Source organism: Artibeus jamaicensis, unplaced genomic scaffold, assembly GCF_021234435.1.
Source record: "Artibeus jamaicensis isolate MK-2021 breed Jamaican fruit bat unplaced genomic scaffold, CSHL_Jam_final contig_1028, whole genome shotgun sequence".
Classification (NCBI taxonomy): Eukaryota; Metazoa; Chordata; class Mammalia; order Chiroptera; family Phyllostomidae; genus Artibeus; species Artibeus jamaicensis.
This window is the reverse complement of record NW_026521201.1, coordinates 7,395,019-7,420,858: the sequence shown is the minus strand read 5'-3', so window position 1 is coordinate 7,420,858 and position 25,840 is coordinate 7,395,019. Positions and strand designations below refer to the sequence as shown.

At 38.8% G+C, this 25,840-nt stretch overlaps 1 protein-coding gene across 3 annotated transcripts in view; it reads right to left on the bottom strand.

Annotated features, from left to right (window-relative positions):
* ADIPOR2 (adiponectin receptor 2) overlaps positions 1-25,840 on the bottom strand; it is a 97,988-nt gene that overhangs the window by 4,165 nt on the left and 67,983 nt on the right. For all 3 annotated transcript variants that reach the window (XM_053662712.1, XM_053662704.1, XM_053662713.1), the window contains 5 exons: positions 13,644-13,763; positions 7,975-8,146; positions 4,319-4,505; positions 3,900-4,087; positions 967-1,160 (listed from right to left, as the gene is read on the bottom strand). In XM_053662712.1, the coding sequence (XP_053518687.1) occupies positions 967-1,160; positions 3,900-4,087; positions 4,319-4,505; positions 7,975-8,146; positions 13,644-13,763 (861 nt within the window). The remainder of the gene's footprint in view (positions 1-966; positions 1,161-3,899; positions 4,088-4,318; positions 4,506-7,974; positions 8,147-13,643; positions 13,764-25,840) is intronic.

Below are 25,840 nucleotides of genomic sequence, written 5' to 3'. Positions count from 1 at the left end.
TCATTTCATAAATGAGGAAGCTGAGACAAAGAATGACTAAGTGACTTGCCAGTATAGTGTAGTATACCCTCTGACACTGGAGTCTCATTCAGCGTCTACTCCTATCATGAGAGCCACTTAACCTCCCTAAACCTCATGTCCTAATCCGCAAAATGACAACATTAGTAACAATTATTATACCTTATAGGGCTAATGTGTTCAATGAGGTAATCCGTGAGAAGTGCTCACTCAGTACTGTGCTAGGTACCAACTAAGTGCTCAATACATATTCATATTTTGCCATGTATAATGCACACTTTTTTGCCCAAATTTTTGAGGGAAAATTAAGGATGTGCATTATACATGGGTAGTACCTGAAATACCTAGTATTTGTTCTTGTGTCCTGTAATTATTACATAAAATTTCTTCTACCATATTATGTCCCCCCAAATGCTCAAATTCCTATATAATACAAAAAACAAGTATCTAAATATAAATAATAATTGAATTAAAAAACTAAAATGAGCCCTGGCTGGAGCGGCTCAGTGGATTGAGCATGGGCCTGTGAACTAAAGGGTCACTGGTTTGATTCCCAGTCAGGGCACATACTGGGCTGCAGGCCAGGTCCCCAGTTGGGGTCGGTCACACAAGACGCAACCACACATTGTTGTTTCTCTCCCTTTCTCTCTCTCTCCCCCTCTGTCTAAAAATAAACAAATAAAATCTTTTAAAAAAATTTTTTCCCCTGAAAGTGTGAGCTAAAAATGTGGGTATGCATTATACATGGGAATGCATTATACATGGCAAAATAGAGCAGTTTTTGTACTTATCATCCAGAGAAACACAAGTAATGAGAGAGTTAGGACTAGAATACAGATCTGTTGACTTTGAGTCTACAATTTTTTCGGTTATTTTACTTCCCAGTCTGCCAATAACCCACTAATAGGTATGCACATATGCACAATAGCCACCTCTGATCATACTTACCCAGATGTCACACTTGCCAGGAAAGAAGCGTTCAGGGATGCGGGCAGCATACAGGGCAGCCCCTGTGATATAGAGGCTGGCCATGAGCATCAACCAGCCGATCTGTCCTATGGTGGCAGCTTTCAGGAAGCCTTCAGAGATGACATAGTGCAAGGCAGGGATGATTCCACTCAGGCCTAGTCCCAGAAACACTCCTGAGAATCATGAGAAATAAATAAAGCAAAAATGCAGATAGAAATAAGGAACAAGAAATAAATATTACAACACAGAACCAGCAATTCTGTAAAATGAATACTTCCAAGTATAATGCAACATTAGCCTCTTGTATGAATGGAAAAAGAAGGTTCTTCAAACTCTACCATACTGCCACACAAGACAGCAAAGGTACATTCTAAAAGATGGATCTAGTTACAAATTCAAGGAGCCCCCTGCTAAGAGAAGCTTAGCTTAACAAGCGAGCAGTCCTCAGAGGATGTTGCAGTGTTTTAGGAACGAGACAGCTCTAGGAGTTGGTTCAAACCTCCCTAGATGCTGCCTCTCCATAGACATGGACTGCAAAACAAAGCACAGACACAGATATTTTACGTATTTTTATCTTCCCTTTAAAACAACAGATATTAATGGTAATGGAAAAGATGCAATTTTTTTTTTTAAATACACAAAACAAGAGATATTCCTGGGGTAGCAGGAGGGATGAGAGAGTGAGAGGTGGAGGTGAGGAAACATGAGGCAGTTATTGGTTCTGCTGACTCCCCAAAGCATTTCTGGGAACCACAGCTGGAACTACACTCAGCTAGAGGTTCGTCCTTCCAAGCCTAGGCTGTGTCTTCATTTCCAAGACAGAGACAGAGACAGAGAGAGAGAGAGAGAGAGAGAGAGAGAGAGATGAGATAGAGATAGAGATAGATAGAGATATATATAGAGAGAGATGCTTCAGTTACAGAAGTCTACCAGAATCACTCCACCAAGCCCTACATGCCTTCAAAATTGATAGCAGTGTTTTTCAAACTTCTAGATATGACCTAGGTTACAAGATCAACTGAGTCTGGATCAGAATTTTTTTAAAATGAACTAGAGTAATATAATAAATATCACACTGTGTCGCAAGTGGAGAGTACTAGTTTGTAAAAGTTTTATAATTGACATTTCTGTCCATTTGTGTGTGTGTTAAAGCAAAATGTCACAATCAAAAAAGTTTGAAGGCAACTGACCTAAAACCACTCTGAGATGTGTGTCAACCCACACACCACATAACTCCCTGCAAGAGCCGAAACTGCTGCCACATTTTTGACACAAAGACTTAAGAATGGCCCTTGCAAAACAATGGTAAGCTTTTTCAAAAGAAAGGGGACTATTGCTTGCTTTAGACATTACTCCACAAGTTGCTGGTATGCAACAATGTATGCACATATGTATATTCATAAATAAAATGGACATTGACAGAGAAAAGGAAAATGGCAACGCTCATCTCACAAAAGAAATAAGCCAAGCAGGCCTAAATAAAAACTACTCCCTACCTCTATTGCTCACTAAAGAAGTCAATATGACCCTGTTCCTTGCTTGTTCTGTTCCTCTACATGCTAAGCAAAGGCTGACAATGGTCTTGCTCTACATGCTAAGTCAAAGCTCAGGAACTTGGTTCTTCTGATGTGTGTGAACCGCAGGATGCTCAGCTCTACTCAGCAAAGAGGTTCTTAAACTCATGTACTTAAGCAAGCTTAACACTAAAGGTTAAGTACTACTGTAAGCCAGCCCGGACCACTGCTCATTTGCTCACATAAACATTTAAGGAGGGAAGAGAGTAGTGTTAGAGCATAGAGTTAACTCTAACTCCTAACCTTCTAGGTAACTGCAGGTGGAACCATGGCTTAGATTTTAATACTAAATAGACTTTTTTGTTTTTTGTTTTAAAGATTGAAAGGAAAACTTCTCCTTTTAATACTTCTTCATTCTCACCAGGCACTGGGTTTGATGCTAGGAATAGAAAATTCAAGCCCTGGCTGGTGTAGCTCAGTGGATTGAGCACGGGCCTGTGAAGCAAAGGGTCGCTGGTTCGATTCCCAGTCAGGGCACATGCCTGGGTTGCAGGCCAGGTCCCCAGTAGGGGACACATGAAAGGCAACCACACATTGATGTTTCTCTCCCACTCTTTCTCCTTCCCTTCCCCTCTCTCTAAAAATAAATAAATAAAATATTAAAAAAAAAAAAAGAAAATTCAAGACACAGCCTTGGCTATAAGGACTCTCCAGTCCTGTAGAAGACAGAAACATGTCTCTGTTAACCCTATACTCTTACAGGAAAGCTCAAGCAAGTCACTCAAAGGCTTGTGGGCTTTCCATACAATCTATAAAAAGCCTCTTTATCCCTACATCAGAAGAGATATATGGTGCCTACATGAGTGGAACACAATCAGTATGAAGTTTTTTTTTTAACTTTATTTCTTTCCATCACCTCTTATCCCCCCACACCATCTTCCACCTCCACGCGTCCCCTCCCCTCCCCCATATGGAGTGAATTCTTATTTACCTAAGCAGATCGAACAATTTAAAATAAAAATACAAAACAAAAATAACAACACAACAAAAAAACAAATCACTGCAAAAATTATGCTTCATGCTGACAGTAGGAGGAATCAGTGATTATTTTACAAAGGTTACAGAGCCCCCTGGTCTCATCAACAGTGCATGACCATAAACTAAAGGAAATTACACACTGCCCAGAACACAGGGCTCATACAGCTTACCACTGTTCCTCAACTCTACTGCTTTAACACAGCTGATGAACACTGCTTTAAAAGCCCCCAAGAACAGAAACTATAATTTATTCATCTTTGCATCACAAGTATATAGCATAATGCTTAGAAAATAAATGGAAGACCTTTAGTAAATGACTGGCAAACAAATGTTCAATGTAAAACCTCCACATGCTCTTACCTGCTCTGACTCCCCGATACTGAGGGGTGGCAAACATGTCCCACTGGGAGACTATAATGGCTGCGATGCCCAGCACACAGATGACAATCAGGTAGATGAAGCAAGGTTGTGGATTACAGTAGAAAGAATAATAAAGCCAAGGAACAAAACTTCCCATAATCAGAAGAGCAATGCCGGAGTAATCTAGTCTAGGATGGGAGGGAAAAATCCATTTGTTAAAAATCACTGTGCATTACACATTCAAATTAATCCCCCATGACAAAAGCCAGCAATGACAGCTAAGAAGCAAAGTGGGATGCTTGTTTTAATTTTTTTAAATGTTCCTATCAGATGGCACTAAGAATTCTGTCAGCTCCGCTAGATGTTTTTCACTAACTCACTCTATCATTGATCAAAATGTGGACTTTACAGATACTTACTTAGAGAAGAGTCGGGAGACCCCTTCTGAATGGCAGTAGACCGTGTGGAAGAGCCACGAAAAAGAAAGGCAGAGAATGGCCCCCAAGAAGAACAACCCAAAGACCACCTTCTCTTGCAGAGGGGCCACAAAGGAGATGTTTGGACGAAACATATAAAAGATCCCCAGGCACAGGAAGAATACACAACCTAGGAGAAAAGTACAGGCGAGGGGGAAAAAAGATTATCCTTTTGAAGAAACAGTATTTTTTTGTTGATTACATTTTCAATCCTTCACAATTACAATGACAATCTGGATCAAGAGTTCCATAAGAAAAATCTAAATAACCAAAACCTATCCAAAATTTTGGCTAATTCAAGCACTGTTGGTATCATATACCTTTCAGCATCATAAACAGTATACAAAATACAATCACTTACTTATTTATCTAAGTACTTAATTTAAAAAGTGATGCTAGTCATAAGTCTACATTAGCCCACTTCTACCTCTAGATCTACTATAAAATTTCATTTATAACGTTTTCAGCACATTATGCTGTAGTCCAGCTTACAAAGGTCTACTTTGCATTTGTTTTTGCAATAAATCTCAATACCCCTAAACCCTGCCAAGAAATACAGCTTTTCTCCAAGGAACACTATGCTCCTCTGTTCCTCGCCAATTGGCTCACCAGATTCAAGAAGTAAGGACAGTGGCCCTGGCCGGGTAGCTCAGCTCGTTAGAGTATTATCCCAATACACCAAGGTTGCAGATTCAATCCCCAGTCAGGGCACATATAAGCAGCCACCAATGAATTTGTCGCAAAGTCAAATTACAAATTGATGTTCGTTTTTCCCTCCCTTCTTCTCTCTCTAAACATCAATAAATAAAAATTTTTTTAAATTTACAAAAAAAAGAATTAAGAACCATAAAATGCCTATTCAGGCTATTTCATAACCAATTTTTAAACCGTTCTTCACAGTAAGATATCATGTTCTTACTGCTTAGGGAAAGGGCCACTTAACAAAAGACAGGCACAGATATTAAGAATTTAAACATCTGCTAGTGGTTCTATCTGATCCATTTAATAAAACGTTTATTTACCCTGGTGTTAGACATCAGCAACAAACTTGATTTTATACTCTGTTGTGTTCTCACTACACTAGCAAGGTAGGAACATGGGGACACAGTGGAAATCAAATGTGTTAAGAAATGCAAGTCAAATGAGGTAAAGGCCACAAATTATTTAGTATACAATAGTTTTCCCCCTTATCCAGTTTAGCTTTCTGTGGTTCAATTACCCACAGTCAATAGTTGTCTGAAAATAGTAAATAAAAAATTCCAGAAATAAACAATCTGTAAGCTTTGAATTGCACATCATTCTGAGTAGCATGATGAAATCTCCTGTCATCCCGCCCTGGTCATGAATCATCCCTTTGCCCAGCGTACACATGCTTCCACTTTCCTACCTGTTAGTCCCCTTGGAGCCATCTTGGTTATCAGATCTGTTCATGGGTCTGATACCATATTCACACAGACACCACATTCACATAACTTTTATTACAGTATATTGTTATAAGGGTTCTATTTTATTGTTATTGTTGTTAGTCTCCTAATGTGCCTAATTTATAAATCAAATTTCTCATAAGTGTGTATGTATAGAAAAATATATGGGGTTAACCTCTATCTGCGGTTTCAGGCATCCAGTGAGGGCCTTGGAATGTATCCCCCTTGGACTTCACAAGGTTGTGAAATCATCACTGTTATTATATTCCAGAACATTTCCATCACCCCCAAAAGAAGTCCTATACCTGTTACAGTGATGTCCCATTCCCCAATCCCCACCCCAGTCAACCACTAACCTAATTTCTGTCTCCAGACCTCCCATTCTAGGCATTTGATGTACATGGATCATGTAACACGTGGCTTCTTCCACTTAGCATGTTTTCAAGCCTCACTCATATTGTAGCATGTATCGATACCAAGTAATAATTCACTGTATGGACATTTTACTTTTCAATTCACCACCTGAAAGATTTTGAGTTGTTTCCACTCTTTATCTATTATAAATAATGGTGCTAAGAACATCTGTGTACTCATTTTGTATGAACATGTTTTCCATTGCCTTAAGTATAAGCCTGAGGAGTAGAACTGTTGGTAACCCTGTTTAAGTATCTGAAGAACTGCCAGACTATTTCCCATAGAGCTGCACCATTTTATATTCCCACAAGCAATGCATGAGAGTTCTAATTTTCCACACCCTTGCCAAGGCTTGTTATTTTCCATTTTCTTGTTTATAGCCATTCTAGTGAGTTTGGCATGGTATTTCATTGCATTTCACAAAGTATTTGATTTGCATTTCCCAAAATGACTAATGGTGTTGAACGTCTTTTCATATGTCTATCGACTATTTGTAGATCTTTGAAGAAAAGACTATTCAGGTGCTTTATTCATTTTTCAAACTGGGCAGTCTTTTTATTGTTTAGTTGTAAGAGTTCTTTACTAGTACAACAGTCCCCAATCTTTCTGGCACCAGGGACCAGTTTTGTGAGACAATTTTTCCACAGATGGCAGAGTGGGGTGTGGGAGGGTATTGCAGAGACAGGAGGCAGGGCTCAGGTGGTAGTATGAGCAAAGCTCTGCTCACCTGCTGCTCACCTCCTGGTGTGCAGCCCGGTTCCTAACAGGCCACTGATGAATACATGTCTACAGCACGGGGCCAGGGGCCCCTGCTTTACTAGACCTTTATCAGATATACACTTTGCAAATATTTTCTATTCTGTGTGTTACCTTTTCCTTTCTGGGTAATTTCTTTTGACATACAAGCTTTTAATTTTGATTAAGTCCAATTCATCCATTTTTTTCTTTGGTTGCATAGGCTTTTGTTGTCAATTCTAAGAGACTGTCACCTAATCCAAGGTCACAAACAGTTACATCTATGTTTTCTCCTGATGATTTTAATAGTTTTAGTTTATATGATTAGGTCTTTCATCCATTTTGAGTTAATTTTTGCATATGGTGTAAGGTAGGGTTCCAACTTTATTCTTTTACATGTAGCCACTCAGTTATTCCTAATACCATTTATTAAAAAGATACTCTTTCCCCCACTGTATTCTTTCTTTAGTATACAATCATTATGAGAAAAATACTACACATAGCTACTTCAAGCCAAATATTCTACTTTGTATTCTACTTCAAGCCAAACTAAAATTTAATTGTGAATATTATAAGTACATACTTTGAAAAACCAGCTTATTTCTAGTAAATAACTACCTTTCTCTTAGTGTTCAATAAAATATTTTTCACATTTTGTGTAGAACCTTTCTCTTGGCCTGGTTCAAATACTGTCTAGAAATCCAGTAGTGGTAGACAGATCAAGCTACAAAGAAAAAGGACTCATGGACATGGACAATAATGTAGTGACTGGGGGCAGCGGTGTAGGTAAATGATGATGAAAAAAATACAATTAAAAAATCAGTAGAGAAAAATATGACAGCTATAAGAAATTCACAGGACAAACCACAGAGCAAATCAGTAAGAAACTGCATCATTACAAATCCAGAAAACAAAACAGCAAATCCCAAATACATTTTTTAAGTTCTGTCCTTACCATCAAATAAATAAAACATTTAAAAAATAAAGAAAGAATCAGCCATTCATTACACCACTGATATTTCATACCTAAGAGATGTGTCCAGATGTTGCCTGTCTCTGTGTGTATTCTGAAAATGCTCTTGAAACAGGCCCGGAAAGAAGGCATAGGAGGCCGGTGTCCATGTAAAAGGAAGTCATTGTCCTTGAGCCAGTCTGGCAGCACATCATGGGGAATTACTCGCCATCGACCTTCCCATACCTAGAAGAAAAATATCATCAACTACCTTTGGAGTTCTGTCACTTTAGCAACACTGGTCCTAAATAATCTCTTGTATTTTCTTAGGAGAAAAAACCTTATTTTTCAGAAAGACAAACACATTACAAATGCATAATGTCCTATATTCTGAGTTTTTAAAAATAGTTTGATCAAAAATATATCTTTAAATGGGGGGAGGGGCTTTTCTTAAAAAAGGGAAGAGGTAAATGCACTGACAGAACATGCCCTAAAGAGTTGCTTCAAACTCTGTTTCCATCTGGCTAAAGTACGTTGAGGGATCTAAAGTCCTACTCTATAGACTCCCTCCATGCTCCACAACAAACTCTACCTCTGAATAATTCGACATTAAATATGACCATTTTTATACTTAGGAGTCCTGTTGGTAAAAAAAAAAGAACTATAAAGAATCATACTTTTGTGTCTTTTGCTTAAATCTGTCTTCCTCTTTTTACTCTCTCTTCTCTTCCTATCGCAGCAAATATAATGAAGTGGAAAAGAAAGAACATAGGAGTCAGAAAAGCTCAGATGTCTGCCATTAATTAATTAAACAAACTTTACTCACAAAACTGCCAAGCTTCAGTTTTCTCATTTATAAAATGAAGATAATAGTGTTATGATTACTTTATAAAGAAATTACAAGGATCAGATGAAATGGCCCAGAGCCCTTCATAACCGAGTTAGCAAACACCAACATCCACCCCAAAGGTAGTATTAATCCTAACCTTCCCCAATGGCTACTAGGCTACTACCTGTCTAAGAATCAGTAACTAATCCAGCCTCCTCATGCTGGAGAGATGGCAAAGAAGTTGAGCCTTAACTGTCTTTTAAGTCCCTTTGCCCCCTACCCCTTTCTCCCTTTTCCTTACTGTCCCTCCCCATCAAACTCTAAAGGAAAAGGGATCCGAAGTTTTGATATCTCCTCCTTAAAAAGTCTGTCAACCTCTGCTCTGCTTGTTTTAATGTCTCTCAGCCCAGAGAGCTCACACCACAAGGATCACGTATTCCTAAAATAACTTGCTTCGGCTAGCCAGAAAGATATAAGAAAAAAATGTCAGGCACATGGACTACTTTTAGGCTTTAGCTTCAGGCAATGATTCCACCTGTTCTCCTCAGGGTTCTTGTGACAAACAATATGGCTGGGACATGCAAACTTGAGTCTCTTCCTACTACACAGAAAGATTAACACTTAGTTGCCAGCTACTATTCCCATTCCTTCCACTCCACAACACTGTCCTGTTTCTGTTCTCCTTAATCCTTCCTTCCTGGCTGACACATTGAAGAACTGATCCTCTGTGTAACTCCAAAAACCGTGAGGACTAAATTTAAGAATAGAAATGGCCCTGTGGTTACTGGTGCTAATTTGACATTCAATGCTTGTTCCTAATATACAATAAGAAATAAAATACCAAAAGACTAATCTAGAGGTGTTTTTAATTTTTAATTTATTTATTTTTAGAGAGAGAAAGGGAGGGAGACAAGGAGAGAGAAACATCAATGTGAGACACTGATCACTTGCCTCTCATGTGCATCCCAACTGGGAACCAAACCCGCAACCCAGGCATGTGCCCTGACTGGGAATCAAACTGGCGACCTTTCACTTTACAGGATCCAACACCCAACCAACTTTTTTGTGTACTGTTTATATTACCACCACTTATAAAAGTAGCTGTAGTTATCACAGAACTTTATAAAAAGTGAGAGAGACACCCCAAGATGACAAATTTCTTTTATCTAATTTGAACTTGAGAAATACTATTATTGTTGGGATTAACCTTACAAGATGCTGCTACTCAGTTTTACTTTGGGAGAATTTTATTTCCTAAGATGAAGAGGAAGACAGACATCAATCCTTACATCTCAAGGCAAACAGCTCTACCATGACCATATGAAAAGCGCTTTTGTGTTGCCACACAGAGACAAAATGGTCAAACACTCCCTTTTTATAGTTAGAAGGAGTATGCTGAGTTTCTTACTACTTCTATGTGCACATAATGACAGAGTGATTTCCCCCCATCGCATCTATACGAACATTCTAGTGCTCTAAAAACTGAGCCAGGGAGCTATATTTTCTAATTATACTGCAATTAGTGTTATATTCAACAGACCCTGCACCCTCTCTCTCAACTTGGAGTCAAGCCAAATGCCAACCCAAACAGTAACCTCTTTTACTACCTGAGGGAAAAAAGAATAGGATCACAGCTTAGATGAAGACATGTTTATTTATAAGCTTCACCAAGACACCACCTAAATCAAATTTAGCAATGGCCCACTGGGTTTGTATTACGCCATATAGTACACAAAAGATAATTTTTTAAGAAAATAAAAAATTACCCACAATATACTTATTCCTGAAACAGGCTGCAGCCAAGAGGAGGGCCCCAACTAGGGATTTGGAATGGGGTCCAGAACTCAAGGTGTCTAGGAATTATTAGAAAGAAATATAAGATGTCCTCACCTCTTCTCCTCCAACAGGTGTGAATTGGGGGAAGGGACATATGGAGCAGGAACATGCAGGGCTGTTTTGTACAGCAACAGCTTTGCAGCTAATCCATGGCATGGTCATTTAACATATCTATAACCTTTAACTGGTTGCATAGATACGCTGAATAGTTGTGGCCATGCTCTGAGATAGGGGGATGGAAGGGACTTCCCCCCAAGATGTAACTGAGGGTCAGGTCCCCCAGGTTACAGGGCCTCCATGAGAGCTTGGACAAGATTGGTTCCATGACATGGGGCCACACCTGCCCAGACTCACGATGGCAGCCCAGTAAACTTGGAATAATACAGGAATGCTGGCAGCTGTCACTGATTGTAGGAGGAGTCAGAAATGGGGGCATAGAGGAAGATTGGTGCAGGATTTAAACCTAGACATGGCAGCCATGGGAGAAGAACCACGTGATTTTGCCACAGCGCAGGCCCCCGCAGCTTTGGTGAAAAGAGAACCACGTGGCTTTGGCAAGAGTGAGGACTCCCATGGCTTTGGGGTGCACTCCTTGGCTACATGGCTTAGGAAGCAGGAAGGACTTTGCCTGAAAGAAAATGGGTACAAAGAACTCTTATCAGTAAGCCATGAGAAGGTGCCACATGGCTTTGGATTAATTACAGATCCTGTCTGGACGGCAACACAGCTGATGGTGCTGGCAGCCTAAATCAGACGTTTACTTCTTTTCCTGAGTTACAGTTCCTCAAATTAGGGCAGGGGGAGAAGGAAGCACTATGGGCATCTGTGGGTATCCAAAAGGACTTTGATATTTTAATGAAGACATTAGGTCACTACTTTAAGTCTGTATAGCGTTAAACAAACATTTCCTTTCCTTTTCACAAATCTCTGGCATTGAGAGACGTCTTTCCTATGGTGAAGGGCAACTGAACCTGGTGGGCAGTCCTTTAAGTAATCGTGTATCATACCCCCTTGGCCCTGAGAGTGCGTGCGTGCATGTTCTGTAACATTCCCACCACATGAGCCACGCTATGCTGGTAAAATTGCAGCAACTGAAGGCTGACAAGAGAAAGAAGAGATCAAGATCAAACTTGGAAACTCTATAAAGACTAAAATTATTTTATCTCCCCTATTCCTATAAGAAAAGCTTTTCCTAAAGGGAAAGTACAACCAGCAAGGCCACAGGACATTTCATTTTAAACTGTCTCCATTTACTTGCTTCCAATCCAAAAAGCAGAATCACTGTGTCCCTGGGACTTGGCTAGTTTTCAACAACAGCCAGCTGTACCACCGCAGAAGGGTGGAGCAGCTCTGGAGAACACCACGTAAGAGGAAGCCTCTTCTTGTTGCTCTCATACACAAATGCAAAGGGATGACAACCAAATGGTTTATCTATTTCTGTGCTCCACTCATTTTTCTTCAGTAATTGGTTTGTAGCAAAAATGCTTTATTTATTCTCCATTTTGCTATTAAAAGTTTTATTAAATATCTGCTTTATTCTTTGTTCTTAGTTCAGAAAGATAGCAAAAAAATCAGCGAAGTTAACTATAGTACCCCGCTGATATGTAGATAGATGTTGAAAATCCTTAATGGCCCAGAAAATAAATTCTCAACTTTTTTTTTAAAAAGGATTTTATTTATTTATTTTCAGAGAGAGGGGAAAGGAGGGGGAAAGACAGGGAGAGAAACATCTATGTGAGGGAGAAACATCAGTTGGTTGCCTCTTGTATATGCCCTGACCCAGGACTGAACCCACAACCCAGGTATGTGCCCTAATCAGGAATCAAACCAGTAAACCTTTTGTACTGCAGGACAATGCCCAACAAACTGAGGCACACAGGTCAGAGCTAAATACTCAACTTTGAGGACTAAATCCCCAACTTGCTTTTTGAAAAACAAAATATATCTTTTTTATCCTTCTGTGTTAATTCTCCAGAGTCAGCAATCACCAGAATGGATCTCTTATTTTGCTTGACTTTTTCTTCACCAATTTTCAAACACTGATTAAAATGCCCTGGATTTTAAGTAGACCCAAAAATGTTTATACCCCTCCCCCACCACTTTCCATCAATCCCTTCATCTTGGAAGGGATTTCTATATTCAGGTCATAATGTTTTCTTCTTATCCTCTGGTCCAAAGTACAGTAATATAAGTCAACTGGCCCCAATTATTTCTAGTCATTGTGAATGTGTAAAAACCTAAGTTTAGTTTTCAGGATCTATGACAACATGCATGAAAAGTCTTGGTTTTATAAAACCCATGAAAAAGCTGAGCACAAAAATTTCTCTCTACATGAAAAAAAAGTTTTTTCCAGAAATCTTTAATAAAGGAATTTACATACACATATACACATGGACAGAGTTATGCTGACTTTAAATCGTACCTGCCAGGGACCTAATCGATCGGATTAATCAAGTGGTTATAAATTTACAAATGTCCTTCCATATTTTCTCTAAGCAAGCAACCCCAATTCCAGTTACCATTTTAGGGGGAAAAATATCTGCACAATAGGTCCTAATGGATCAGAAAATGAATAGGAAGAAAAACCTTAGAGACAGAAAATAATATATCAGCTAAATTGAAAACATTAGACATGTATGAAAATCAGGCAATTCCTATCCAAAGAGTAGGGTGAAGACCCATACAATCACTAGAGAGAGTAGCAAATTTGTCATCACAGTCAACAGCAGAATCACTTCAAGGGACTAGAGGTGGCATTTTAATATCTCCAGCCATCCATTCCCCCGCAATGTTGTTTCATCCTGTCTTGTATAAACTATCTATAACCTATTATTAGGAAAGACTTGTTTCCCAGTTGGATGTTCTAGTTTTCCCAAAACATGATCATGGCTGCTACACAGGCAAGTGTTATTATGTCTTGAACAGGGTTAGAGTCATGAGATTGTTTTTGTCTCCCTTTTCCCACAGATTATTCCCAAAGCAAACCTAAGGGTAAGGGACTGTCACTCTCCTTTAAAAGTTTCTGTCTGGGAAGAGCTGATCACATAGCGTGAAAAAGACATGAAACTGCCACCTTACCTTACAAACAAACTCCTCCATTCTTTCCATTGCATGATGGGCTTGTAAGAGAGGGGACATTCCCATAAACCCCTCCTCTTCCTGAGAAGATTCATCATTACATTCATGTTCCTCAGAGCTCTGCAAGGTAATCACAGAAACAGTCAGCAGCAGAGACCAGGAGCCAAAGAAACACAATACACTGTCCTTGAAGAATTATAATGAAATTTTCTTAACGTCAAAGCAAGGCCTAAGACAAGTAAAAACACAGGAAGTAAATAAAGTCTGTTCATTATAGAATCATGAGTATTAAAAATGAAGAATAGTTACTCAAGTTTCTTCTGACAGACAAATGAACTATAACAACAGCATTCCTATGTTTGGTTCAGTAGCAAAGTTCTGGAGTAGCTTAAATGATTTTTTGTTTTAAGAATTATATTCATAAACCACGTATTATTAAGTAGATGAAGTTAAGGAAATACTGAGTTGAAAATTTCCAAGTACCCCACCTGGTACATATAATATAAATAATTGAGGTACAATGTAGTACATGCTCTAGGGGAAAAAGAGAAAAGAACATTTATTAAATTCTTACAATATGACAAGCACAACCCTGGCTGGTATGGCTCAGTGGATCTGAGTGCCAACCTGCAAACCAAAGGGTCACTGGTTCAATTCCCAGTCTAGGGCACATGCCTGGGTTGTGGGCCAGGTCCCCAGTAGCGGACGCACAAGAAGCAACTTCACAACGATGTTTCTCTCCCTCTCTTTCTCCCTTCCTTCCCCTCTCTAAAAATAAAAAATAAAAAATATGCCAAGCACAAAAGAAAGGGCTTTATACAGGCCATCTACCTTAATCCTGACAACCACCTACCTTACTAGGTAAGTATTCTTATCTAATTAACATATTAAAATTCATTAGGCAAAGAGGTTAAATAAATTGTCCAAGGGTAAAACTGGTAATGTAAAAAAATAAAAGTCTTCCCGCATTCTTGAGGAAGTGATCAATTCGTCTAAGAAAATGAAGGAAGAAATGCCAATCTGGTTAGACCTTAAAGGATACAATGAAGATTTCTGTTTCCAGATCAAGCTTCAAACTAGTTTAGACAGAATGATACTTGTGATGAGGGCAATGGACTCAATAGAAGGCAGGAGACCCAAACAGTAAGCCTGGTTCTACCATTAATATCAATCTTTCCATAAGTCTCTCAACATTTTTTATTCTCTGCTCAATTTTCTTATTCTATCTAAAAGGAGGAGTTTAAACTAAATAATCTCTATAGTCTTCTCCAGTCTCTAAAATTCTGTGATTCTGTAACTCAATGACTAATGACAGCATGAGGGAACTGTAATTTCCTATCTAAGAGCAGCTAGATAAACAGTACTAACCGGACTGCAGGAAGAAGTGGACTGACCCCCCCGCCTCCAATAAGAAACTGGTAAGGATAAACATGCAGAGGTAATAGTAACATACTATAACACCCAAATTTGCACATATATGAAAAGAAATTCTATGCTTTTATTTTTCTACTCTTCATTTTTCAAGATAGTAAGAGGCTAACAAGTTACATGTGAGACATGTTACACATCCAATCTCAATTTTTAAAAAATTATGTTCTCCAAGAAAACTATCTTGAACTTACTTCCCCACATTCTTACCAATAAAATGCCCCCCTTCTTTACTTACCTAAAACTCACCTGTCTTTCAATGCCCGATCCCATCATATTTCTTATTTGAAACTCTTTCTTAACTATCTAGCCTAGCTGTTCCCAGCCTTTCTTTCATGGTTGCTAACTCCCTCTCCCAGCTCCCCCCAGCATTTTTAGATTGCTTCCCCATGAATTTTTAAAAGATTTTATTTATTTATTTTTAGAGAAGGAAAGGGAGGGAGAAAGAGAGGGAGAGAAACATCAATGTGTGGTTGCCTCTTGCGTGCCCCCTACTGGGGATCTGTCATGTAACCCAGGCATGTGCCCTGACTGGGAATCCAACCAGTGACCCCCTGGTTTGCAGGCCGGTGCTTCCCCATGAAATTTTAACAACACAAGTATACTGTGTACCTGTTTATGTGCTGTGGCCCTTTGGAGGGCTACAAAGCATTGTATTATTTACAGTTCTTCATTCCCAGCAAAGAAGAAGCAATTTTCATCACAGAATGTATGCCCTACCTAATCCATAGCAACTGCCTCCTCTTTTGAACTTTTTTGGCACTTAAAATCTGTACCTCTCACTGGATACCTAATATAATCTCTAATTACAGCTTATTTTATTGACATATATTGCTTTATTTAGTGTTTAACAGAATTTTACATTATTAGTATATCATTTTTTAAAATATTTTATTTGTTTTTAGAGAGAGGGACGGGAAGGAGAAATAGTGAAAGAGAAACATCAATGTGTGGTTACCTCTCATGTGTCCCCCACTGGGGACCCGGACTGCAACCCAGGCATGTGCCCTGACTGGGAATCAAACCGGTGACCCCTTGCTTCACAGGCTCATGCTCAATCCACTGAACTACACCAGCTAGGGCAGTGTATCATTTCTTAAACTAAAATTTAAGTATCTGTCTTCTTCCCCATGGCACTCAGAATAGCAATATTTTATATAGTTACACAGTGGCTAAATTCATTAATGATTTAAAAGATTTTAAACAAAATATTAAAAAGAACATTGCCCAATCAAACAATAAAATCTCATTAAAATAGCAATTATATGAAACTGAAAAATAGAGAACAGCTTGAAATGATTAGCAGACTGATTTTACAATATAAAATATAAATTTACATGTAAAACACAAAATAGTTCAAGTTCAGCCTGTACTTGATTCTTCACAAACAAACAAAAAATCTTGATTCTCAAGCAAATAAATTATGTCGGCGTTTTTCCACAGAACTACAAATAAGCACACAAAACAAAACCACAATTAAATGTTTCCTGTACTATCATAAGTAACACCTGGCTAAGTTGCACATAGTTTGAAATATCAATAGGATTATTTACAATCAGTTAATTCTGAATACCAGGCTAAATGCCTTTGGGTCCACAGAGAGCTATTGACAAGAAAAGGTAAGCCAGCTTCACTAGCAACAGAAAGGGCATTTCACAAACTTAATTTTAAATTACAGACTTAGATAAAGAAAAATGATAGGGCGCCTCACTCAGCAGGCACTCACCACTACACAAGTCTATAGGAAAAAGAAATGAATGGTTCAACTTCCTAATCACAGGGAGGAATAAGAACAATGACATTGCTATTGGAAAAAACAGTAACAAAAAAAGCGGAAAAAAAAATAAAACCAGCTTTGTGTTTTCAGCAGTGCTAATAAATGTTTGTTGAAAGAAACCAGAAGTACATTCAAAATGTAGTATAGACAGTCTGAGTCAAACACCAGCCAGGGACCCAAATACTGTTTGAAATAGGGGGAGTGTTTCTGTCTGGGTGATGAAAGTTCTTGGAAACAGCGGTAAAGGTTGCACAACATTGTGAATGTAATTAGTGCCACAGAACTGTACACTTAAAAAGAATCAGAATGGCAAATTTTGTTATATATTTTACTATAAGAAAATAATTCAAAAAAGGTAAAGAGATCCATAGCAGCATTATCTGTAATAGTCAAAACCAAAAATAACCCAATTGTCCATCAATAAGAAAATAAACAAGTATGATGTTTATATAATAAAATACTACTCTATAATTTTTTTAAACTACTGACATACAAACAATATGGGTAAGTAGGGAAAACATGTCACATGAAAATAAAACAATCATTAAGAGTTTATATTGTATGACCCCATTCTACATTAACCAACAAGCAAAACAAATCCATACTGGTAGAAGTCAGAACAGTGGTAAACCTCTGAGAATGGGGGTTGGAATGGACAGAGGTTATGGGCTCAAAAAGGGGGTGACAGAAGTTTCTGAAGTGATGGAAATAATCTGAAACTTGATTTTTTGATAGTCAATGTCATTTTGCTACATGTTTAAGACCTGGGCATTTTTGTTTATGCCAATGTTTAGGGGGAAAAAACCAGGAGGGTGGAGGAATAAAGATGCAGTTAGGTAAGGGCCAGCTCATTAAAGGCTTTTGATATTGATGTTAAGGTGCTTTAGGCTTCATCCTATAGGCAAAGGTGAGCATTTAAATGATATGAGGTTGGGGCAAGCAGAGTGTTATTCAGTTTGCAGTTAGAAACCATTACTGTGTTAGCCAAAAAGTTCATTTGATTTTTTCCCTAAGATGGCTCTAGTAACATTTAGTTGCTTTTACCTTCATTCAAAACAATTTTGTTAGACTGTGTTCTGTCATATCAGCATGCATTTAAAAAACATCAGGGACTTCCAGCCAAGATGGAGGCATAGGTGAAAATACTGTGACACCTCCTCGCACGACCAAGTTTAAAGAGAACAAAGTTTCAGTAACAAAAACACAACCAAAACACAGAAAATTGAACTGTACAGAAGTCCAACAACAATGAACCATTCAGCCAGACTGGTAAGAGGGGCGGAGTCAGCGGCTGGGGGAGCAGGGTCACGCAGGAAAAATCCGCTGGACCAACCCAAGAGTGCAGGCAGCAGTCGGCAGATTCCAGGTGTGGGGTGGCAATGGGTGGATCCAGTGGGGGTGCAAGGCGGCTGGCTGACCACGGTCACACATTCGCACACAGATAAACCAGGCAAAGGAGAAAGCAGTGAGACAGGCTACTCAGGCTAGGGCCCCAGTGACGGGAATTAAAGCCTAAAAGCACCAATTGGAGAAACTTTTGGGGTCGAGGTGCTGGGAGAAGCTCCCAGACTCACAGAGTTTGTTTAGAGAGACTCACAAGGTCCTGGAGAATGCACAGGCCCACACACCTGGGAGCCGGCACCAGGGGGGCCAGGTTTTCTTTCGGGAAGCAGCAAAGGGGACTGAAATCCGAGAGCAGAACAAACACCATTGCTCTTCTCTGACCCCACCCCCACATACAGCATCACAACCCAGCAACTGGGTCGTCCCACCCTCCTGAACACCTAAGGCTCCATCCCTCACTACGTAACAGGCACTAACAGACCAAAACATTATGGCTCAAGAAGAGCTCAAAGCCCCAGAGCCAATAATTCTAAGTGACCAAGAGATAGCCAACCTATCAAATGCACAGTTCAAAACACTGGTGATCAGGATGCTCACAGAACTGGTGGATTTCAGCCACAAATTCGAGGAACAAATGAAGGCTAAACTAATTGAAATGAAGGGAAATGCACAGGAAACCAATAGTGATGGAAAGGAAACTAGGACTCAAATCAAAGGAGTGGACCAGAGGAGGAAAAAAAAATGAACAAACAGAAAAGAATGAAGAAACAAGAATTCAAAAAAATGAAGAGAGGCTTAGAAACCTCCAGGACATCTTTAAACGTCCCAACATCCGAATTATAGGGGTACCAGAAGGGGAAGAGGAAGAGCAACAAATGGAAAACTTATTTGAACAAATAATAAAGGAGAACTTCCCCGTTCTGGCAAAGGAAATAGACTTCCAGGAAGTTCACGAAGCTCAGAGAGTCCCAAAGAAGTTGGACCCAAGGAGGAACACACCAAGGCACATCATAATCACATTAGCCAAGATTAAAATGAAGGAGAGAATCCTAGAAGCAGCAAGAGATAAGGGGACAGTCACCTATGAAGGAGTCCCCATCAGACTGTCAGCTGATTTCTCAAAACAGACCTTTCAGGCAAGAAGGGGCTGGAAATAAGTATTCCAAGTCATGAAATGCAAGGACCTACATCCAAGATTGCTCTATCCAGCAAAGCTTTCATTTAGAATGGAAGGGCAGATCAAGTGCTTCTCAGATAAGATCAAATTCAAGTTCATCATCACCAAGCCCTTATTATATGAAATGTTAAACAGACTTATCTTAAGAAAAAGAAGATAAAAAATATGAACAGTGAAAGGACAGCAAACTCACAGTTATTAACAACCACACCTAAAACAAAAGCAATCTAAGAGGACAGCTAGATCAGGAGTGGAACCACAGAAATGGAGATCACATGGAGGGTTAGCAACAGGGGAGTGGGAAGAGGAGAAGGGGGGAGAAGGTACAGAGAATAAGTAACACAGATGGTAGGTAGAAAATAGACAGGGGGGAGGGCAAGAATAGTATGGGAAATATAGAATCTAAAGAATTGTGACATATGGACATAAACTAAAGGGGGTAACGGTGAAAAAGGGGGTGTGCATGGTAGAGGGGATGAAGGGGGGGAAATAGGACAACTGTAATGGCACAATCAATAAAATATATTTAAAAAACACCAAAATTGGTGAATTTTTGTGTAGACATTTGAATACTGAAGATGGAAGAAAGTATGTGATATTTTCATTATATTATGTTTTATTATTTCAAGAAATATAAAAAAAACTGAAACACAAAAAAAGGTTTGTGCAGTATATGGAAAAGGTGCTGTGATTGATTGAACATGTCAAAAGTGGTTTGCAAATTTTCGTGCTGGAGATTTCTCACATAGACCAGTTAAAGTTGATAGTGACCAAATTGAGACATTAACTGAGAACAATCAACTTTATACCATGCAGGAGACAGCCAACATACTCAAAATATCCAAATCAATAAAGTTATAGATGAAATGAAAAATATGTCTCTTATTTTATGAAAAAAACCATTGGGACTTTTTAGCCAACTCAATATTTTGGCAACAGGGAGGTCACATTGAAAAAGGGAACAGGAAGGAGAGGAAAAATTAAGAAAATACTTTAAAAGTCTAAAGCAGTTGTTCTCAACTGGGGGCAATTCTCCTCTCCCCCCAATCTCAAAATACATGGAATCATTTTTACTTGTCAAATTCAGGGAAATGCCACTGGTGTCTAGTAGGAAGGGTCAAAGTGCTATTAAACATCTTACAATGCAAAAGAAAGCTTCCCACAACAAAGAACTATCTGGCCACAATGTCAATAATGTTTGAGGAACTGATCTGAAAAAAAGATGAGAGGGTCTATACACTTCAAATTATATATGCCACCATCCAGTATTATTTGTTTACATCAGATAAAAATATTTTATCAGATACTTCACTGTGAGAAATACTGATAAGTCAGCTACTTTGAAAAGTGGTTACTAGTGCCAAGGCTAAATGGTAAATAAGCATCCATTCAAAAAAATTTTTTAAGTATCATTGAGCAGCTACTATCTTACAGATGAGAAAACTAAGGGCAAATGATTTGTCCAAAGCCGCACACTTACAAAATGCCAGAGCCTCTGGTCCATACAGTTTCAAAGTTCATACTCTATTCTTTCTACTTTCAGTTTTCTAGTTATGACACTGCCTGTATCAGGTAACACATTTGACCCAAGGCCACAACACATACAAGCAGATCTTGTTTTTTTTTTTTTTAAGCATTTTTTTTTTTTAGATTTTATTTATTTATCTTTAGAGGGGAAGGGGGGAAGGAGAGAGGGAGAGAAACATCAATGTATGGTTGCCTTTCGTGCGTCCCCTGCTGAGAACTGGACTGCAGGGAACCGGCCTGCAACCCAGGCATGTGCCCTGACTGGGAATTGAACCACGATTGTGTGGTTCTCAGGCCCGTTCTCAATCCGCTAAGCTACACCAGCCAGGGCCAAGCAGACCTTGTTTTGCATGGTAGTCAAGGCTAGTAAAAATTACTCAAAGTCAAAATCATGTAAAACAATCTTAAAAACCAGTGGGGAAAATGACTATTCCATGACAGTAACAAATTTGTCAAAACAACTTTCAGTTTTAAATGTACTGAGAAATTTTAAAAATAGCCAAACTGTTATTTATTTCATATGCTATATTTTAAAGCAGAAACATTGAAAATTAAGTGTTTGTTAAAAACTTACCAAGAGTAACTGGAACATGTTTGTCTTCTTATGGTATAACTCACAAAACAAAGTGAACAATCTTTCCTATGCCTTGGCAAATTGTTATACTCCTTCCTAAGTTTCCATGAGCTTTCATCACTTTATTCTTTGCATTTTCAGTGTGGTAAAATATATTTAAGTGTGCCTTTAGTTTGCCCTTTTTACCTGCATCACTTCTCTGGACATCTTCACCCTTTTGGTCACAAACACTTTACTCATTTATATCGACAATTTTGCCTTCACTAAGTTCCTCTGGTTGCCTATTTAAAATCTCTTAAATGGTGGCAGTGTCAACATTACCACAGTCAGCTATTTCTTCTATAATCCATTTATGTTTCCCTTTCACTTTCAGCATTACTATTTTCTTTTCTTTGCTTCACTTTTATCTTTGTTAGCTGATTCCCACTTTTGATTATCCACTTTTATAAAACAAATTACATAGGTTTATCGCTGGGAAGCAAAACAAGTATACACTTGCCTGTCTTGTGTATTATGAGTAACAATACATACAATAAGCAGTCACTGGCAGACTTCAAAAAGTGACATAACTGGTTACTCACTGACCATGATACTCATCATTTGTATAGTGACCTGTAGACTAAAGAGCTAGCAGTAAAGTTTGTGCCTTAGCAATTATAGTAAATACACTGTGGTGACTAAAATTTGAATCGTATTGTTGAGGAGTTACTATTATTTAACCCATAGTAACAAATTCATACATATTGGAAATTTTCAAAGTATTAGGGCTGCCAGTATGCAATTTCTCGTCACATCTTTCACAACCACTTATCCGAAATGTCTCTGCAGAAAAAGCTAGTCTCAATTCAACAGAATGCATTGTTACTGTTGGTAATAATATTTTTACCTGGTAGTCCAGTGTATGTTATTAGGCAGACTGTGATCAGAGGTCAGAAATACATATCACAGAAGGATAAATACTTCCACCTACCCCAACATGTCAGCAAGATTTCTGAATTTTTATTTAACAAAGTCTCCTTCAGAAGTACAAAGTACTTGTAAGTCTGTTGATTTATCATGTCTCATCCCCAATTCTCACCCTCCTATAACAAAATACTAAAAAATATACCCTCAAAAGAAAACTTTATAATGCTATCCATAATTACTTATTTATTGTGTTCAAGCATTATGGAGTTGTTATTTAGGGATCTGCACGGGTGAGCGGTGGCAAACACAGTCCCCTGGGTTAGACAGAAGATAAAGTGGTAGAGTCAAACACTGACCAGAAAACAGAACTTTTTTTAAAAAAAAATGCTTTTTCTTAGAGTACATAGGCAAGTTTATAGCTATGCCATATAATGATGGTTTTGAAAGCCTACGCTAGGCACTATATATAAAAGTCTGTTTTCCAATATTAACTCTAAAGAAGTACCTTGTCACGAGTAAAAATTACTTTCAATTTCCTACCTAGCGGCCACTAAACCACAGTGCCCAGTCTTTTCCTTCCATGCTAAATTGCATCTATATTAAGACAGTCACATACAATTGTTAAATATGTTCTGTTCTGTTGTCATGCTGCTAAGCCTTATCAAAACAAATTATGAAGAGAAATTAGACACTGTGAAAAATTAAACAATTAAAGCCAAAACTGCCTAAAATTAAGGCATAAAACTTGATTCCCTAATGGTTTCTATGAATAAATCACTGTATTTATACTTAGAGAGACCAATGCTAGAACATGAGTACAAAATATTGATAAACATTTCTCTTCTCCTACATTCAGTGAAGTCCATCTGCAAGAAGACTGAGTTAAAGTTGGTTACATTCCAAAACATAGTATTTGAGTCTGGTGATCTGTCCAAACTTGTTGGGAACCCCCCTGCCTGGTTTCAGGAGCTGTAATCCCCTGTGGCTAAGGCTGAGTAAAGGACCATGGGACTATAAATCACTAAGAAGACAAAGTTTATTTTCCTTGTAGGGACACCATCTCTGCCCCCTTTCTCTTCGCCCTCCTTGGCCCCGGAGGATAACTGGTTAGCCAATGACAGGTAAGATTCCTTAAAAGAGGGATGACCTAAGACAGGCACGATCTCAAAGGGGCCCCCAGGAAAGGACTTGGGGGACTATAGAAAAAGGGGGTAATGGAATCTTGCCCCTCGGCTTTGACATAGCCTGAGTCCTCATTCTATTTTCAAGAAGTCTCCTAATCTCTTGGCTGCCTTACTTCCCCTGCCTGACTTAAGCCTGAAACAATGCTGGAGGTGGGTGCTGTGCTGGAAAGGGCGGGTCCCCTAGGGTGATCAGGCTTAAGAAAGAATGCATAAAATCCTATGAAACCTACTTTGCTAATTACCCTCAATTTAAATGATAATGGTCCAAGCAGGAAGTGAGTTTGTTCCCCAAAGCTTTATGGCCCTTTAAGTATCTGACCCTGACTCAGAATAAGACCTCAGAGTTCTTTGAATGTTATCTATTTGTTTAATCATTTCTGCCTGACAATGATTAATTGGTATATGTATACACCCTGTATTCCTGTGCAAACAGAACCCAATAAAAGCTTGTCAAGGCAAGGGTCAAGGCACTCTCCTCTTGAGAGAGTAGCCAAGGCGCTCAGAAGCTTATTCTCCCCTTGAGAGAGAAGCCATGCTGTCCCTTTTCCTCCACGGGACTTGGTAGTCCATGTGAATTTGTCTCATCTCATCCATAATGCCAAGGAGCACAGGGGCCAGGATCAGAAAGTGTCAGAAAGTGCAACCTAAAATGACAGTTCTCTAAAGTATATTTTATCTTTGGAAAGACTGAACCATGGAGATAAAGATGAAAGGTCTTTAACATCAGTCTAACATGAAATAATTCATGAATCTCTTGAGTGTTTATCTGTTTTAGCCTGACTCAGTTCAACAGAGCAGCAATTTTCAACCAGTGAGTCACAAGATTTTTATAACATGCAATACTTGACCATTTACTCAGGGGCAATGACCTATTTTTTCATAAACTGTTAAATAAAAAAATGACAGCAGCCACACACAACAAGATAATTTACCTGGTGTAAATGATCAAAATTATACCTATTTTTGTCAGGTCGGCAAAAATATATATCTTCAGTGTTTCACAGAATTTTAGTAATTAGTTTATGTGTGCCATGAGATGAAAAAAAGCTGAAAATTGCTCTAATTGAGTAATTGTTTAAAAGGAGTTTTAAAAAGAAGAGTAAAATATAGTCTCTGTTTTCCATGGGCTTACACTCTAATAACGGGCTGAATTAGCCATATAAATGACTATAAGAGAGGTATAAGGTATAAGAGAAAGTTTATGCCCTGGCTGGTATAGCTCAGTGGATTGAGCACAGGCCTGCGGACCAAACAACCGCAGTTCAATTCCCAGTCAGGGTACATGCCTGGGCTTCAGGCCAGTTCCCAGCAGGGGACACGCAAGAGGCAACCATACACTGATATTTCTCTCCCCTCTCCTTCCCTTCCCCTCTAAAGATAAATAAATAAAATCTTAAAAAAAAAAAGAAAAGGAAGATAAAAATACAAACAGTGAAAGGACAGCAAACTCACAGTTATTAACAACCACACCTAAAACAAGCAAACTAAGAGGACAGCTAGGTCGGGAGCGGAACCATAGAAATGAAGATCACATGGAGGGTTAGCAACAGGGGAGTGGGAGGAGAAGAAGGGGGGGAGAAGGTAGAGAGAATAAGTAGCATAGACGGTAGGTAGGAAATAGATAGGGGGGAGGGCAAGAATAGTGTGGGAAATACAGAATCTAAAGAACTCGAGACACATGGACATGAACTAAAGGGGGGGACTGGTGGGGGAGGGGTGTGCAGGGTGGAGGGGAATGAAGGGGGGGAATAGGACAACTGTAATGGCATAATCAATAAAATATATTTAAAAAACGAAAATAAAAGACTACAAACTGAACGGTTTCAATGATATCAAGTACAAAAACAGGCAAAACTAATCTGTTTTTAGAAGTCAAGATAATTAGAGGGAGACTTGACTCTGGGTGGTGAACACAGAATATGATGTACAGATGATGTATTATAGAGCTGCACACCCGAAACCTATATACTTTTATTAACCAATGTCACCCCAAAAAAGTCAATAAAAAAGTCAGGACAATGGTTACCTTTAGGGGGAGAGGAATAGGTAGTGACTACAGAGTGGTCGGTATAGTAAAAGGGAACCTCTGGTTCGCTCTATTTATTTATCACTCTATCCACTTATGTATGACTCATGTACTTTTCTGTATGCAATTACATTTCACTAAGGGTTTTGTTGTTTTTTTTCTTTTAAAGACCCTCCCACACAAAAAGGTTGGAAAATAATGATGTAGAAGAGATCAGGGATTCAAACCAGGTCTCTCAAAATCCAAGACCCTGC